At 41.8% G+C, this 19,303-nt stretch overlaps 1 protein-coding gene across 13 annotated transcripts in view; it reads right to left on the reverse strand.

The window, feature by feature from the left end:
- The window catches only part of svila (supervillin a), a 98,330-nt gene extending 79,271 nt beyond the window's left edge, over window positions 1-19,059 (reverse strand). For 11 of the 13 annotated variants that reach the window (XM_061713148.1, XM_061713152.1, XM_061713149.1 and 8 more), the window contains exons 1-5: window positions 18,636-19,059; window positions 5,949-6,012; window positions 3,520-3,611; window positions 3,000-3,063; window positions 749-891 (exon numbers count right to left, since the gene is read on the reverse strand). In XM_061713148.1, the coding sequence (XP_061569132.1) occupies window positions 749-891; window positions 3,000-3,063; window positions 3,520-3,611; window positions 5,949-6,012; window positions 18,636-18,693 (421 nt within the window). In that variant the 5' untranslated portion in view covers window positions 18,694-19,059. The remainder of the gene's footprint in view (window positions 1-748; window positions 892-2,999; window positions 3,064-3,519; window positions 3,612-5,948; window positions 6,013-18,635) is intronic. The other 2 variants (XM_061713155.1, XM_061713154.1) reach the window with 2 other exon arrangements.
- Window positions 19,060-19,303: the final 244 nt, after the last annotated feature.

A 19,303-nucleotide genomic window follows, 5' to 3' on the forward strand; every position in this document is an offset into this window, starting at 1 on the left:
TTTAACACCTTGTAAGCTTTACCATATGAAGATCCTGGCTAGGTCTTTATGTACATTATGCTTTCAGAATAAACCAGGAACCTTCATGCACATGGTCTGGGAATGCCAACCTGTTGCAAATTTCTGGCAGGTTGCAACTGCATTATCCTCCATAACAGTACAGAATATTCCAGTAAACCCTCAAACACTTATTTTAAATAATTTATCAACAATAAATGCTTCACTATGTCAAAAACGAATTTTGCTTGCTGGCCTAACAGCAGCAAAAAAGATAATTGCAGTAAGATGGAAACCACCACACACGCTTAACATCTCCCATTGGTATCTGACCTTTCTTGATATTATCTATCTGGAAATATCTACAGCTCGAATCCATAATGCAAAACAACTAAATATTTTATTTTGGTATATGACAGATAAAATTAAGGCCAAACTTGAAAGATGTATTTAAAATTGATATAGACGACCTTGTTGCAGCTATCCTTGTCCAGTTTTTGATATTATGTTTTGCCTTTGTTTTATTTTGTCCTTTGTTCTATTATCTTTGTAGTATCTGTTTTTCTTTATTATAATTTTTTTTCATCGCTTACGCGCAAGGGGTGGTTTGGAAGGGACTGAGAATATGTGTTAATGCTTGTTTAACATCATTGTGGATGCCACCGTTGATAATAAGAAAATCGTGAAAAATAAATAAAAACATTTGATCACAAAAAAAACCCAATCCCACTTTTCCCTTTGGCGGTCTCACCAGCGCGGGGCTCCAGCGGGTCCGAGGCCCTGGTGTACCGAGGCAAGTCCTCCTCCAGGAGACGCTTGGCTACCAAACTGGGCAGCAGGGATGGATGCACCTCGCCCTCGATGCCCTCCAGCCGTCGAGCGATGCGCTCCTTTCTACATACAGGGGAGAAGGAATTCAATTCAATTTCAATTTTACTTATATATCGTCTATTACAACAGAAGTTGTCTCTAGGATCTTTCCAGAGACCAGAACATGACCCCCGAGCAGTAGCGGAGCCAGAGGGGGTTAGGGGGCGGTCGCCAACGGGCCCACAAGCTCATAGGGCCCAATGATAGGGCCCAGTTTTTTTTGTGATACGTTCATATATAATCGTAAATTGTAGGCTATAATTACGATAAAATGTGCATTGTGAGGCCAGTGTAGGCTAATTCTTACTTTACAACTGTCCTGAACGCATCAGGTATATGTGCATCGCCGCGTACCCTACGCCGTAGGATCTGCGTTGGTGTAACGCGGAACCGCAAATCAGCCTTAAAAGGAGCTTGAGGCTCCTTTTAAGAAATGAGACTCTCTAGCGCCACCCTACGCCACGATGGCCGTTGGGGGTACTGCAGCCAACAGTGAAGCCGGCACGGGAGAACGGAGAGAACGCACATGCAGCGTCATGTGACGTCACATCCGCAGGACAGTGCAGGAAATTTGGGCCCGAATTGCAGCACATTTTGCAGCAACAGCCTGTTCAAGGCAACGGAGAGATACACTAGAGGGCTAATTCTTTTGGGTTTGGAACGCTTCATCTGACATTATTACTAGAAAACTTAAAACATATACGAATTTTTTTCATAAATCCTGCCTCAATCCTGCCTCAAGCTCCTTTAACAGTTACAGCCAAATTTGCCGACTCAGCAAATTTGCTGCCATGAAGCAGACGAGCAATAAACTTTAAAAGAGGACTAAGCATGTACAAAGTTTTGAAAGTTAACCTGTTTTCCACGTTACCTGGATTATTTTGTTCGGGCCAAGGGTTATGGAAGAGTCAACTGCCATTGGTGAGTCAGTGTAACCTTCATAAATAATTTCTTTATCAGAATGATTCCTGAGATCAATCTCTATGTCCAATAGACATAATCCATCCGCACCTCCGTTCAAAAAATACTTTATATTACCTATTCATAAACTCAATGTTTTTCACTCATGTTTATTTGTGCACAAGTTTATCAACAATAAGCAAGATCTTCTGGACATCTTTCATAATTGCTTTAGTTTTCCATCTGACTTGCATTCATACTCAACTAGACACAGTGTCAATCTACATTTACCCTTCTGTCGAACATCTTTTCATCAGTTTAATATTTCATTTAGAGGTCCTAAACTCTGGAACAATTTAGATATGTCTCTGAGGTTCACATTCTCATGTATATCCTTCAAAAAATTGCTGAAAAAATATCCTGTGTCCTAATTTTTCAATGTATTCTCTAGTTTTCCTATGTTTGTACATTTAATTTTCTGTTTACAGTAGATGACGGGAGTGGAACTCTGTACAAGCCCTTTGGGCTTCGTTCCCTCCTTGCACTGTTTTTTTTAAATTGTGCTAAATAAATAAATAAATACAAAATGTTGTGTAGCCTTGACCAGTTGCCTATTCTAATGAGCTTTGTGTTGTTGTCAACTAGACCGCCGAGTCTATTCTCTGTTATAGAGCTTAGAAATGATGTTAGAGACCGCTGTGTCTATCTAAATAGATTGCGTCATTTTAGACCAGTTATGTTTTTTTGTATTTAAGCTGTATCAAAGATGGAACTGAGTCAGTCCGTGACTATCTGAGTTTTCAGCTCCATGTGATTGACAGCTGTCAGGCCTGTGTGTGTGTGTGTGTGTGTGTGTGTGTGTGTGTGTGTGTGTGTGTGTGTGTGTGTGTGTGTGTGTGTGTGTGTGTGTGTGTGTGTGTGTGTGTTCTTCTGAACAAGTTTGTGACTTTACTCTGCTTTCTGCAGCATAGGCCTATAGGCTTGTCTCAATAAAAGTGAGAATAAATGTAGTTTGATGGGTAGGATGATGTTGTTGAACGTTAAAATGACCATCATAAGGGCCCATGGAGAATGCTCCGCCCCCTCTGTACTGAGACCCACGCTCCGCCACTGCCCCCGAGCAATTATTACATCAACAATGGCAGGTAGAATCCCCCTAGCGGGAAGCATCACAAACACACACCCTGCAGCCGCCACCATGGAAAACTCTTGCACACTTTTAGTTGCCTCACCTGTTCATTTCACAGTCACTTGCACTTGTGGTAATGCCTTCAAATCTTTTCCTTAATTCAGACACTTGGAACAAAGAGAAGAGGGAAGGAAGACAAATTCAGCCTGAGAACGTAAATGTCTTTCAAAATCCACAAGTTTTGTAAGAAACTGTAAAGCGACTGACGCCTTCCTTTAGTGGAGACCAACATTCATCTGGGCTTGTTGCCCAAAACATCACGACCCAGCATGCATTGATATTATTCTGGAGGAAGTATACATTTTACTCGTCAAGTTACAGATTGGGGGGTCTATTATGTTCACCATCTATTGGGACATGTCAGAGCCCTACAGGAACATCTCTCTCATGAAAATACATGTTAAGTAATACAAAATAAATAAATGCCTGTGGATTGCACAAAAAAGTGCATGAGAATTAACTGGGAATTGCACAACAGCAACAACCAAAGAGTCCTGGACATCCTGACGTGTGTCTATCAAGTTCAGCTGCAGAGAAAACCGCAGAAAAGTAAACTTACTGACCTTTGGGGAGATTGGCCAAGAGGCTAACATCTATATCCTTGGTGCTTTTGGCTGGATCCTCGGTTTCGTCAAAGGAGAATTCTTTCTGGAAGCTGAGGGGGTGCAGAGAAAATACCCACTGTTATTGAGACGGGCCGAGCTGCGGGAGGCTGGGCGTGTTCACACGCCGGCACCGGAGGTAATTGGTAAGACCTCACTTAATTCAATTTACTGTAACTCCATTTTAATGTGATTAATAAGTACTCCAGACCATCAGAACACTGCTAGGAGAAACATTAGTCTGAATTAGTCAAATATTTACAGTATGTTGAAGAGACGTTTAAACCTGTGTCACGCCCTCCGCCTCCCACAGACACGCCGTTTCTCTTCCAGAAACATATTGAAGTCATTTATAGACTTGATGCAAGACCACAGGGTTGCAATAGAGCTATAAAAGAGCTGGCAGTTGATGTTTCATGCGAGGAAACTATTGAGAAGTGGAAAAACATTATTGAGATGTTTTGTCCAGTCCAGCAGCCGTAGAGTTGAGAGCTCCAGGACACTTAAGACATAGGAGGACACGCACTTAGGCAAATGTTCTGGGATAATAACGCTTGTTTTCACGTTCTCAACGTTTGACTTTGATGAGGAAATCAAGCCATGCCCAATCGGGCCCAGTCGTCTTCAAGGGACCGGTCTGCTAGCACTTCTCTAATGGCGCTTTTCCACTAGTACCTACTCAGCCCGTCTCGACTTGCCCTCGTTTCTTTTCAATACTCAGATCAGAAGTAGGAGGTTGGAGAAGCTGCTGTGACGTATTTGATTGTGTATCTAAAGGAAGAAGACAACAACACTAAAGATGTAGAACCTGGAGGAGATGATAGATGTGCTGCTGGATCTGTGGCTTGTGTTCCATATCAAGTTAAGAAATGAGAGTGAGAGAAGCTTCAAGCAACAATGTTTTTTTTTGCTGAAAAGTCAGCTGGAGCCGTGAGCAGCTATGAAGTGACAGAGCTCCTGGTAGATCTGGTCGTTCCTTATCTCCGTCTAGATCCCTTTTTAATTCTCTCCTCAGTCACCAGGTTTATGAACATCTGACCCTCAGAGTTGGATCAGAAACAGACTTCTGCTGCCATTGCTGGTCGAATAAAATGAACAAGAATCCGTCAGAGTCTCTTTCTCTGATTTCACATCCTGACTCAGACGTCTGACTCCAACCCCCCGACCAATCGGTGTCCTGTAGTGTGATGATGTCAGATACAGCCGACTCAGCCGCTTAGAACCTCGGCAGAATAGTTACAGAAAAGTATCTACTCGGCACGTTAGACCCCTGGTGGAAAAGAACCAAACCGAGTGGAGGCGAGTTGGGCTGAGTAGGTACTAGTGGAAAAGCGTCATCAATGTATGAAACTTCCCGTTAGATGGAAAATGTTGGAAACCATTTCCTTCTAGTGTTTGAAAGACATTCATGGAAAGCAGTGGCTCTGGAACATGCCCTGCCTGCAGGCCACTCACTCTGTGGTTGTTGCAGGAGCAAAGCTCCCACTCCTTTTGTTGACGTCTGCATGCAGTCCTGCTCAGTAGCGGAACATATCAGAGCCGGGTTGGGGGACAGGGCGTATGACCGGGCCCTTTGCTGCAATTTACCACACACTCCCATGTTCTTGCTGCCAGTGTGTCTGTGATGGTTCTAACTGTAGCTACCTGTAAACCTGCTCCCTGACCAGGATGCAGCTGCTGGCGGCCTGGACCCGGGGATGAATCTCTGCTAACAACGTCAGGTTCAGCTCCCACAGGAGGAGGATTAAGGCCAACAAAATATGTGTCTAGCTTGGGCAATTTGGCTTTTTCTTGCTCCCTTTTTTCTTTTTCTTTGCGTTTTATCGCTCCACTTTTGTGTTTCTAACTCCCGCTCATGTTTAGGCTGTAGGATTACTGCGCTCTGTTGACAAGTGATCCATGATGACGTTGATAGACGGCTGTTGATGACAAACGATTTTATCCAAAATACATTTGGAGATTCACTTGCAATTTTTGTTTTTAATGTTAAATGAGTGTGAAAATCTCAGCACAACATATTATACAATGCTTTGTACCTAATATGAACCAAGTGCTGCCACAAAAAAAAAAATAAAAAATCTCGTGGGCGGGGCCTGCTGCCTCAGGGGCCCCATTGGGCCCCGGGCCGGGGGAGTACCGCCCCCCCCCCCAGCCCCCCCTGAAGCCCCGCCCCTGGTCCTGCTGTTATAATTCAATCAAGTTTGTTTGAACTTTTAATCATGCTCAGAAAAGATTTGTGTTATAATTTGGGGAATTAAGATCTTTATATGCACGCAAACACATAACAAAGAGCATCTCTGGCATGAATGTTAGCAGGTTGTCACGCTGGCAGGTTAGATGTGCTGGTAATATTTGAAATATGCTGAAAAGTACAACTCTGTGGTGCTTACCTGAGCGCCCTTTTCTGCAGCAACCGGGGGTGGCTGGCTTTAACGGGGGTGTCACTCCCGAGACCTGAGAGCAGAAGAAGAAAATCAAAATTAACATCCGGTCACACCTCACAGAACCCTCGGTTGTTGCTTTTACTGGACGGACAGCAAAGTGCAGGCAGGCGTCTGAAGGGGGAGCAGCTGCTTGGCACTGATCATCAATTAAGGACTTCTACAGGGAAAACGAATGATGTGGAAAACAGTGGCCTGCCCACTTCAATCCCACCCAACAATAGGTGATGTGTTTGTTAAAAGGTCACCCCCACACACTATTCTACCTCAACCAGAAAACAGCCAAAAACACCATTATTGCATTCACACCCGAGACAGATCTGTGGAACAGCTGAGATACAGAAATTAAAATGTGTAGCACGTTATTACAATTCAAAAGCACCTATAAATATACAAAATGATTAATACATATAAAACAAAAGGTATAATACACATAGGCATGTACAGTACCTATGGACATGTGTATACAGAACTGTCTCAGAAAATTAGAATATTGTGATTTTCTGTAATGGAATTACAAAAACAAAAATGTCATACATTCTGGATTCATTACAAATCAACTGAAATATTGCAAGCCTTTTATTATTTTAATATTGCTGATCATGGTTTACAGCTTAAGAAAACTCAAATATCCCATCTCCAAAAATTAGAATATTCTGGGAATCTTAAACTGTAAACCATAATCAGCAATATTAAAATAATAAAAGGCTTGCAATATTTCAGTTGATTTGTAATGAATCCAGAATGTATGACATTTTTTTATTTTTTTTTTTTAAATTGCATTACAGAAAATAAATAACTATCACAATATTCTAATTTTCTGAGACAGTCCTGTGTATATATATATATATATATATATATATATATATATATATATATATATATATATATATATATATATATATACACACACACACATACATACATATAAAGTATGCGTATGTATGTATGTATGTATGTATGTATGTATGTATGTATGTATGTATGTATGTATGTATGTATGTATATATATACACTGTATGGAATGATATTTAGTAATGACATGTGGAATATGCTGTATGTTTGTGTACAGTCATTTTGTTTATACTCGGGCAACTTCTCATATGGATTTATTATCTAAATTATCTAAATCCAAAGTGCACTAGTTTATAAAAGCTAACATTTTTTTTTCCCCGAGTCGTCATAAGCTTAGGCTTCATTCTACACCTTTTGGTCCTTGGTTTTTAGTTAAAAATGTATATATACCAAAAAAATTATATATATTTATTTTTTTGTATAACACTGACGATTTACACCTGTACTTTGGGTTATTTGTGTTGTGAAAATTGAAAGGACCAATAAACTAAACTAAACTAAAAAGACGTCTCCAGCTCAGGAGCTCAGTCGCAGCTCAGTCTCTGACAGAAGAGGCTGCGCGTTGTTGCCTGAAAAAAGCCTTGTCACGGAAGAAAGTTGCATGGCAGTGCAGCGGGAACGGTGCCAGGAGGAGTGGAAGCACGTCAGTGTTCCTGCTACCCCCATGACTGCAGACAGAGGACACGGGGAAATGGAACATAAACTGCTTTCTTTAAGCTTACAAAGACTTAGTTTTAATGCTCTGTGCAAAAACCTAACTGCACAAGCAAGCATCACCTGCCTAGGGAGAAGTACGACCTCATTACCGAGAAAAAGGCCATTAGTGAGGGTTGAGCTTCGTAGAAAAACATGCAAGGAATGCATACTACATCAGCAATGTCTGCAACCGCCTGACTTATTAAGCCAAACCTTGTTGTGGTTGCTTTTTGACCTCAGAGAGGCCAAAGCTGCCCCAAGTTCAGCTCAGGGGCGGCCTCACCCCCTCCAACCCCCTCAGAGCTCCAATCCATCTCCTCTCCAGTGGCCACCCACCCTTTACCCCCCCATCCACTCCAGATCAGTCGGAGCTTCTTAATACACCAACCCTGTCCAGCTAAAGTAAAACAGAACTGGAGAAGAAAGCAGCTTATTTGGAGAGAGAGGGGTCCGTCAGGATGTGCTGGGGGTAGTCCTGTATTGTTTCAGCTGGGGGGAATGATGCTCAAGAAAACACAGCTCGTTCCTCGTGAGGTTTCAACGACAGTCTCCGTTATCTTATCTACATTTTTTTAACTTTTTCAGTGATGCATTTTTGTTTCTGTAATCCCTGAACAGTGTTGGGACTAACGCGTTACTAAATACGCGGTAACTAATACTCTAACGCATTACTTTTTAAATTCAGTAACTCAATTACCGTTACCAAACGGTGCGTTACTCCGTTCTTTCTGGCCAACTACAGTGAAGCTTTTTTTCCCCAAACACGGAGACCGGAGGAAATGTAGTAGGCGTGTGCATTCAAAAACATGACGGTCATGGCGAGCCAAGAGAGCAAGGAGAGTTTTGCAACGTGAAGATATTGTCATTATTTCAGTTTTGTCGAGCAGCACAATGACACAAACATTTCAGTGGAGTTTAACCGAGGGACGTCTGTAAGCAGGTCCAAGTTGACAAAACAATTGCACGGTATGTGGTAGAAAACATGCTACCTATTTCTACAGTGGAGTCACCCGCTTTCAGCCAGCTAATTAGCATGATAGCATGCTCAGGCTACTTGGATAAGGAATATACAAAAATGGGAAATGAGCTATAGAAGACATTGGAAGGGCTGGACTACATGTCGACCACCGACGTGTAGTCCAGCACTTTTGTACTTTTATTCTGAATAATAGCTTATATTCAGCTTTGTGTTATTTATTTCAGAGGTCATTTAGAAAGAAAAAAAGGCTTTTGTTAGACTGTGATGTTTTATAAAATCCTGCGTTTGTTCAGTTTATGGCTGACTTAAAGGGGACCTATTATGAAAACCAGGTTTTTTCTTGCTTTAACATATATAAAGTGGTCTCCCCTCAGCCTGACAACTCAGAGAAGGAGGAAAGCAACCAAATTCTGCAGTGTCTGTACAGCCGCCCAGATGAGCCGTCCAGTGTGATGTGGATCTATGAGCCGTTCAGATTCGGCTCCCGTCGTTACCACGCCCACAACTAACTCCGCCGGCAGGAGCTTCCGCCATTTTTCCGTAGCGGTGTATCGCGTCATTCAGGCAGCCAATCAGCACAGAGCCTCATTATCATAGCCCCGCCCACTCAGAATCCTGCATAGATAATGAGGTTAGAGAATGGGAAGATAAAGACATGGCTCAGAGGCTGAATTTCTAATTTATTTAGCAAAAAACAATCAAAAGCTTGTTTTAAGACATTCAAGGCCTGTTTAAAATATGTATTAGATGCCATAATAGGTCCCCTTTAAATAAATTGCCATTTAAAAATAGCTTTGTGTTTGTGTCAGATTTGTTTGTACAGACCATAATGCTTAGCAGATTTCAGTGATGTGAATGCAAATGAATTGAAACTGTCAAGTTGATCAACAGTTTGTATTATTCTCCATACACCATGCTGAAATGAGGCTAGAGGGACATTAATGGGAGCATTTAAAATAATGTTTTTTTTAAGTAACTAAAAAGTTACTTTTCATAGTAACTCTTTACTTTTTGGTCCAAGTAACGGAGTTACTTTTTAATGAAGTAACTAGTAAGGGTAACTAGTAACTATGTAGCACAACACTGTCCCTGAGCCACATGCAGGATGCGTGCTGTAGCGGGGCGGAGACAGTGGGGGGTGGGCCCATGTCCTCACTGGATTACGTCCTTGTGAAAAACAGTCCACACCCCCCCCCTTTCAACTATACACTCATCTGCTGGAGTCACTGAGCATGGCAAATTAATGTATGGCTGCAAATCATAAATAGTAGCGTAAGACTCCACTTCTGAGGATGATGTCTAGGAAATACAGGCCAAACCAGCCAATTTCAGTAATGACCGAAGCGTCCCGGAGGAGCGGTGCAGCCGAGGTCCCGGAGGAGAGAGCTGCTGATCGCCCGGAGCCTCTCATTAGCCGTCAACACAGGCGGAGCGTCTCGTCGCTGTAATGCAGGAACATATCAGCACGGACCTGATTACCGGTTCAACATGTCTCAAAGAGTCATGAAGGAGCATCTTAAAACGTCACCCTTCAATTTAGTAAAGAAGTAAGGATGAGTCACTAAAACTGAACTGGCGGAAACAAATGTAGGATGGAAAGTAATTGGGATTTGTGCAAAAGAGGACTAAAATAGTACTCGCTTGTTTATTTAGATTGGTCTCTTTGCTATGAAACATGTGAGATTTGGTATTAATGTTTACTGTGCAATGGAAACGTCACAAGTAATGAATCACCTCTCCTTTAAACGCCCATGAAAACATGGCTGGGTTTCAGTTCAGCAGCATTTTAAAGCTCGGGCTGCTTCACATTTTGGACTGTAAAAAGTTGTGCCGTTGCAATTTACCATGGGATCTACAGTAAATAAATAAATGACAGTCAGAGAGATTACTCTTTATACTGAAGATAAGATTATTATTTGTTTGGCTCTCTGGCTGTAGGGATTATGAGCAGATTAGCTTCCCGAGCCCCACAGGGCCTGAGCTCTCTGCTGCAGTCCAAAACACCCCAATCTCTATAATCTAGAAGGACAATGAAATGTTGTCGTACAGATTACACGTTGGGACCAACACCCGAGAAGACAAATACAATGGTTGAAGAAAAGAAGCCGGGTGTTTCTCCAGAAATACAGCAGTCATGCTTTAAAAGCAGATAATGCGACACATTCATATATTCACTAATATCGGCTAGTTTCCTTGTTAACACGATGTGACGAGCAGAGATCTCACATCTGCACCCGTTTCCTGTCCATCATGGTACGTAACCATTGAAGTTCACTGCAAATAACCGGCCTCCTGCCTCTGTGGGGTTTTTCGACTGTTGGAACTTATAGAGGGTCTGCATTGACGTCACTTTCCCACTGGACCAGCCCCCTTACTCACACTGAGTGGCAAAAACTGCTGCAACTAGTGGAGAAGACGGGATAACAGCTGATTATCGGCTTAAATTAAAGGCAGTTGGACTTGACAGTGACCCGTACAGTTACCCCAAGAACCAGTGGTCCATGGACATTAATATTTGGTACAGTTACCAAGAACCAGTGGTCCATGGACATTAATATTTGGTACAGTTACCAAGAACCAGTGGTCCATGGACATTAATATTTGGTACAGTTACCAAGAACCAGTGGTCCATGGACATTAATATTTGGTACAGTTACCAAGAACCAGTGGTCCATGGACATTAATATTTGGTACAGTTACCAAGAACCAGTGGTCCATGGACATTAATATTTGGTACAGTTACCAAGAACCAGTGGTCCATGGACATTAATATTTGGTACAGTTACCAAGAACCAGTGGTCCATGGACATTAATATTTGGTCATGAATCCAGTTTCCTGATATTTATATGTACTTAATTTCTACGCCGGGGAAATACACGAAGCAAAAATTGAAGGCTTACAAAAGTCTTGACGCTTGGTCCGACTTCAAGGCAGGATTTGTTGTAGAAATTAAAGTGATGAGGACACCGAACTTTATGATTTGACCGTTTAACGTTAGCTACCCAAAAATCCAACATTACCTGATACAAAATGGTAACCGCAAATCCACGTTTCTGTGTCTGGAATCCAGTTGTTTCTGTGAATTGCAGTGATCCATTTGTCTCTTTTAAGCTTATTTTTCGGCAGTCTGTAAAATGATAACTCTGATTTCTTGCTAAATCTATGAGTACAGTCGATCACACAACAGCTCTTTCCCTTTTTAGATGTTTTCCAGTTGCTCAAACTGAAAGTTTACACTGACACTCAGTCTTTCCGCCACTCAGTGGGCTTAACCCGCTGTGAAGTCACATCTGTGACGTCATGCACCCTCTATAAGTGAAGTAAAACACCAAAATAACATCTTTGTTCAGTATTATCAGTTCATAAATAATACAGAAGAACTGCAACTGGAATATTTTTGCTGACAGTTATATTGTCAGACTCTTATACCGGCCAATGTCCAACCAAACTCCCCCCCAACTCAACAGAACTCAAGTATCTCAACACATCCATCACTCCAGACACAGGCATGAACAACTTTACTGATCACAGATGTCGTGAAGGCTTTGATGCAGGTTGTAATCTACAGATAACCCACTACTGCTCCAGCTTCAAGGGAATGGGGCAGGAAGTCCTCAGTGCTGTGTTCGCTGTGTGGATGACGCCGAGAACGCAACGTGGTGATGATAAATCACCAGAACAAAACCATGTTGTGACTCAGTGGGGCGTCTTTCACATTCTTAAATGGCGACAGACTTTTCTGCTAAAGTACAGTCGATGTAATATACAAAATAAATTCAATTAAGTTCATTAATAAAAGGTAATCCCGGGGATACTTTAGAGAGAAAGCAAATAAATTCAACGCCAGTTCAGTTTAAAACTCTACAACCACGTCTCTAAACAAATGACGCACGTTTTACGAATGCACTGATGGAGCTCGTGAACTCGAGGCTTAAATGAAGAAGCAATAAAAACAATGACGATCAAGTGTCAAAGATCTAAAAATAACGAAACACATCCAGAGTAACAAAAGAGAAAGTTGAGTTGGGATCAAATGAAAAAGAAAGCACCCTTTTTCAGATCTGCAGGTTTATTGTATCAGATTATAGATGAAAATAAACGCCTGCACCTTTCCAAGTGTTAAATTTAGATAATCCCGACCTCAGAGAAACAGCAGCACAAGGTTTTACCGCGAGCCGCTACTCACTGAACAACGAGGCTGAAATGTTGATGCCGTTTGTGAAAAACTAAATACTAGGGCTGGGACTTTATCGCTTTAATTGCGATTAATTGATTGCAGAAAAATAATGCGACCAAAAAAAATAACGCATTTAATCGCAATTTACTTTTGCACTCCAAACAGAGCGGAACGTTTCTCATTGCACGAATTCCCGGTGTAAGTTACCCCTAATACTGATGCACAGAACTCAAGAAACAACAATGGAAACACAAACCGATGGGAAGTCGTTCGGTGGGCGGAAATTTTAGTTTTAAAAAACTACCGAGTGGAAAACTGGATAAAATGGTTGGTTGTTACTGTCAATTCACACTAATGTTGATCAAACTGTTATGGCTTATGTTGCAAAGAGTTTTTGCTCAGGACAATGGCAAAATAGGAGGGGCTTTCATCAGTTGATGGATCATTTTTGTTTCTGTTGTTTTTAAAAACCATTTATGGTAGAAAGGGCACTTTATGTTTAACTGTTGGTCTGTTTATTTTATGCCAAGGATATTTGAACTATTTTGCAATGTTCAGTTTCCACTTTTCTGGAATGTACTTGAAAGTGCTGTTTGTGGCAGGGTGGAGAGGTTGACGGGCCACACCTGTGTCCCGTCAGCCTGAGTGGCTGCAGCTCCTCCACCCTGCCACACTGTTCTTTTAATTTTACTAAACAAAAACAAATGTGTTTAAGACGTAGAAAGTTTACAAAATGTCCTGAAAAAGCTTGAATATAGCTAACTTGAATTTAAGCTTGTGCCTTGTGGACGATGCAATCATATTCCTATTATTCATACTGCACTTTATGTTAACACTCAGTTATCAAAATAAACACAATTTTGTTGTTTAAGCTCATTTATACATCAATTCAATGATTCAGTCATATACCAAAATCCATTTCCATTGAAAAATGTTGCTTCTCATGTCAAATATTGATTAGATTAGATTTAACTTTTTGTCATTGCACATGTCAAAAGTACAGGGCAACGGAATGCTGATGATGCGGAATGCGGAATTGATATGCGATTAATTAATTACAAAGCTTCTAATTAATTAGATAATTTTTTTTAATCGAGTCCCACCACTAAATACTAAATACACGTCATGGATCGTAGACGTCGGTTTTTCACATCATTGTGGACAAATGTCTTTCTTTACAAGCTTGATTTGGAGGTATTACATGTGCACATGCATCTTCAGCCCCCGCCACATTTTTGGCCGTGTTGCAGCTCGAAACGTGGAGTCATTGCAACACCTGGTTTCTTTTCATTTGGAGCCGCTCTGCTGGAGATCTGGTGGAGAGTCTGGGATCCCGGTCCTGGATGGGTTGCAGCCAAGCTTTACTTACACAGGTGGCCCCAGACTGGACTCCATCATACTTTGAGACACGGAGGAGTCATTAGGCTACTCAAACATCGCAGGAAAAGGCTTCCTCCCGGGAACTCTCCCAAACAATCTTTTCTGACTGTCATGGAGATTAATATTCAACGCACTAAACGAAGCTTGCAGAGTTTTGCCGTTTTCTGCGTTTCATCAGCAGCTGCGGCTGCTTTCCTTTTGTATTCCTGATTAAGCAGTGAGGACATGTTTATTTTTTCACACGCTTCCTCTTTAGGCCTGTGTTGAAAAAAAAAAAAAAAACGATTTTCTGATTCTAAATCAATTCTCATATTAATTCCTAAAAATCGTTTTGTATGTCTAGAGATCGATTTTTTTTTTTTCATCATTACATTACAACCTTTGGTATTTTTTTGTTTATGCCCAAAAAAATGAATGTTTTGTTGGACACAAGAATAACTGGTGCCATGTTTTTGCCTTTAAATATGTTTAAAGGTATGAAAACATTAAAGTTTTCAGTTATAATTGCATAAATTGTCTATATTTCATTACTTTATATACTGTCTTGGGGTTACATTTGCATAAAATTCTAAAAACCAAATTCTCAAAAATTAAAAACCGAAATAGACTGAAAATGGAAAAAAATTAAAAGGAATAAAACCAATTTCATAGTTCCTCTGTTTGCTGGATCTGTTTGATAATTCTGACTGGGTGAGACCCACACAATGTTTCTGAAAGCAGTTCTATCAGCATTCTGGGAGCTGATTGGTCCTTACAGCATCATTAGCTGCAATACTAGTATTGATATGTTGCATAACTACAGAGTCATATCATTCATGCAACAGCTCAAAAAACAGTTTTAATAACACTAACCCAAATCAATATCGGAATCGGATCGAATCAAATCTTTCTGAATCTTAAGAATCTGAATTGAATCGATTCTTGACATTTGAATCGATCCCCAGCCCTACTTCCTCTGCATTTTAGAGCTTCGAGAGGCCAACGTTCCTTGATCACATGACCGTATATCCAACTCGAGATAAAGAATTAACTTTGACTCCGAGGGATTACGGCGAGACCAAAAAGGGAACCTGTCACTAACGGTGCATTACATCACACTGCAGTGCGTGTGGCGTCTAAACACTGACCACCAACCAAACACTTGCCCAAGTACTCTACCAGCTGGCCCTCGTGGGCTGTAACTAATACTTCCTCTCTAAGAGAGGCTTAAGAAGTATGGCATTTAAATACACAGATGGAGAATAAGTAGGTTATACGCCATGGCAACAGACTACAAAAGGGATGTCAAGTAAACCAATTAAACTGCAATGCAGGTATACAAGCCACTCGGTGCCAAGTGGATTCTGGGAAAGCCAACAACCCTGCTGCTTTTAAAACCTAAACCGCTACGACAAGCCTCCGTATTCAAGGCAACCCCCTCGAACCGGTGTCACTGCTCACATACAGTAACAGCTGGGAACTCCACAGCTTTGGAGGATCCTCAACCAGTTAGGCTCAAAGAGGCCGGGTCTTAACGCTAAGCTCCCACCCAGGAAACATGTCGGGGTGGGACTGAGACGCAGGCGTGAACCAGAGACCAGTCAGCGATGCCTAATCATTCATCACAAAGACTGAGGTGGATGACAGAATGTTTCATTGCTATATAGACATGAGTGGCTATGACTCCCAAGTTACTTTAATTAATAAGTCATTAATCACATGTAACAATGCACGCATCTGTAATACTGGATTTGTACGTTTTGACCCTATAGAAACGTAATTCTTGCCATTGTAAGAATGAGAGGTACCTGCTGTATCTACTGCCCTTACTGACTAACAACTGTGCTTTTTATTATTTTACCTCTTATCATTTTATCTCACTCTATTTGTTATTTACTGTTTAACCCTTGTACTGTCTTTGGGTCCTAATTCTCCTATCCTTCCTGCCTCCTGCTCTCTCCTTCCTTCCTGCCTCCTGCTCTCTCCTTCCTTCCTTCCTTCCTGCTCTCTCCTTCCTTCCTTCCTTCCTTCCTTCCTTCCTTCCTTCCTTCCTTCCTTCCTTCCTTCCTTCCTTCCTTCCTTCCTTCCTTCCTTCCTTCCTTCCTTCCTTCCTTCCTTCCTTCCTTCCTTCCTTCCTTCCTTCCTTCCTTCCTTCCTTCCTTCCTTCCTTCCTTCCTTCCTTCCTTCCTTCCTTCCTTCCTTCCTTCCTTCCTTCCTTCCTTCCTTCCTTCCTTCCTTCCGCTCTGTCCTTCCTTCCTTCCTTCCTTCCTCCTGCTCTGTCCTCCCTTCTCCCTTCCTTCCTCCTGCTCTGTCCTCCCTCCCTCCCTTCCTCCCTTCCTCCCTTCCTCCCTTCCTTCCTTCCTCCCATCCTTCCTTGACCCGAAGACAGCACAAGGGTTAATTGTGTCTTGCTGCTTTTAATGTTGATGTAAAGCACTTTGAACCTTGTGTTGAATTGGGCTATACAAATAAACTTTTACACCGAGACTTTGGGGCACTTAAGACCATTCGGGCCATTTGGGCCGAGCCTTCTCCTGCTACCGACTAACTTCCAAGTCAGTGTAAATCTGAATTTCATGCATTGCATGCAAACCCCTGAATGACGCTCTGATTTATAATTGTCAGATTTACTTTTTCCTGCAGGCCGAGGCCAAAGCCCAGCAGAGCGACTAACTCCTGCTGGCCTGACCATGCCGCTCCCCATGCACAAGGTTTTAAGCATGACGAGTGTGAGCAAAGAAAACAAAACAGCGGTACAGATGCCCACAGTTGTGCCAGAGCCGCTGCTCAGCAGTCTGACGGTGCCAGTACACGAGACCAGGGCTGGGGATCCATTCAAATGTCAAGAATCGATTCCATTCAGATTCTGAAGATTTAGAATTGATTATCAAGATTTGATTCAATTCGATTCCGATATTGATTTGGGTTGGTGTTATTAATACTGTTTTTTGAGTTGTTGCATGAATTATATGACTGTAGTTGTGCAACATATTAATACTAGTATTATATTGAGATTAAACAGCAAGTATTGCAGCTAATGATGCTGTAAGGACCAATCAGCTCCCAGAATGCTGATAGAACTGCTTTCAGAAACATTGTGGGTCAGAATTATCAAACAGATCCAGGGCAGCAAACAGACGTATGAAATCGATTTCATTTTTTCCCACATTCCGTTTAAATTTTTTCCATTTTCGGTCTATTTCGGTTTTTCATTTTTGAGATTTTTATTCTAATGTAACCCCAAGACAGTATATAAAGTAATGAAATATAGACAATTCATGCAATTATAATTGAAAGCTTTAATGTTTTCATACCTTTAAACATATTTAAAGGCAAAAACATGGCACCAATTATTCTTGTGTCCAACAAAACATTCTTTTTTTTGGGCATAAACAAAAAAAATACCAGAAGTTGTAATGACTGAAAAAAAAAAAAAAAAAAAAAAAAAAAAGAAAATCGATCTTAAGACATACGAATCAATTTTTAGGAATAAATATGAGAATCGATTTAGAATGGGACGTACAGTATCAGCATCACCAAACAGCAGACGCTGCTCTCCTCCCCACATGTGCAGAGCAGTGGGGATGGCACCTTGTGCGTTTGTTTAGTAATCCTCACATAAAAATGCTTCAGATCTCAGTCATCCCGGCGGTGTCGTTACATCGTGCCAGTTCAGTTCCGTCAACAAAGGAACCAAAATTAAACGCACATGAGAAACTATTCATCAAACTGAGGGAGCAGAAGCGTCTTTCAGTACGTCGTTCACCGAAAATAAAGCGTGTGAAAAAGGTAGAAAGTATGTTAAATGTGTATTTTTATGCCCCTTTTAGCTCGGGTCTATAATTTCCACAGTAAATTATAACTGTTTGCAGCTCAGCGACACCAGAAAAGGTTGTGAAAAGTTATGTGCATTTATATTTATTTATTTACTTCCCCATGACGCTTGGAGTTGAAAAAAACGATGTCACAACGAATTTAAGCAGAATATTCTCAATATGATCTACTTTACAAAGGCCCTAAAAAGGTAAAGCCTTAAAAATAAGCAATAAAGAAAAAGAAAACTATTTGCACAGTCATACAAGTTAAAAATGGTTATCAGCAGAGTGAGCACCATGACTCAGTGATCACGGTGGTACTGTTGATATTAAAGGAGCCAATTCAAAATGTTCTGTTATAAATTGATCACTCGGACTTAAAAGCTGGTAAGTGAAAGAATTTTGATCATTTTATCTTCTGAAAACTGTGACGAGATCAAATCAATACGCTTCAATAACAATCCAGCCCCCGGGCCAAAAGCCACAACGATGGATGTAACGCTTGAAAAAAAGCTGCGCCCCCAAAACCTGACTCCTTGCAACTGTGGGACACAGAAACTACGTAGTGCCCTTGGAGGTTACAGCTGCAGTGCAAAGACAGCTGGCTTGAGAGCAGAACGGTGAGCAGAAGAGGAGGGGAGTCTGCCAACTTCCACAAGCTCCGACTCCCAAAAACACAGCCCAACCAGAGGAACCTGTTCCTGCGCTCTGAGCTCTGCGCTCTGAGCTGCGTGTCCCCGTCACGGCCTCTTACCTTGACTGCAAAACTTGACGTGACTCAAGTAGTTGGAAATCCACGGGTTCCGGTACATTTTGGCAATAGGGGGTCAAGAAGTTAATGCAGAAAATGAAAAAATAAATAGTATAAAAAGAAGAAGAAGGGGCAGCTGCCTTGAGAGATGATGCAGCTCAGAAAGTACTTTTGTCAGTGCTCCGGAACGGACAGAGGGAAAGAGAGGGGAGTCAGGTAGCTTTAGAGAGGAGGCAGAGGAGGGAGGGGAGAGGAGAGAGAGAGAGAAACAGAGAGAAAGAGAGAGAGGGGGAAGGAGAGAGAGAGTGCAATGCAGCCGCAGTGCCGGCACGAGCGGGAGGTGGTCCTGGTAGGCAGAGAGATGAGGGAAGGTCTGGCTGCAGCTCTGCCTTTTCCTCAGATCCTCCACCCTGGCTCCCTTTAAACATTAAAAGGGATAACCAGAACCTACAACAACAACAACAAACGGGGCCGAAAGCTGCAGAGCACGGGGTAATCTCATTAACCGAGGCAAGAAAATTAGGCTCCGTCCCCTTCTGCAGACCGAAGCAAAAGTGTCCTCCTGCAAAGGCTTCACAACCAGCCCCTGCAGGAATCAGAAAGAGTGGGGGAATAGAGAGAGAGAAGTGTGCATGTGAGAGAGACAGGAGTTAGGAGTGTCTCATGGGAGC

This window comes from Cololabis saira, chromosome 22, assembly GCF_033807715.1.
Source record: "Cololabis saira isolate AMF1-May2022 chromosome 22, fColSai1.1, whole genome shotgun sequence".
Taxonomy (NCBI): Eukaryota; Metazoa; Chordata; class Actinopteri; order Beloniformes; family Belonidae; genus Cololabis; species Cololabis saira.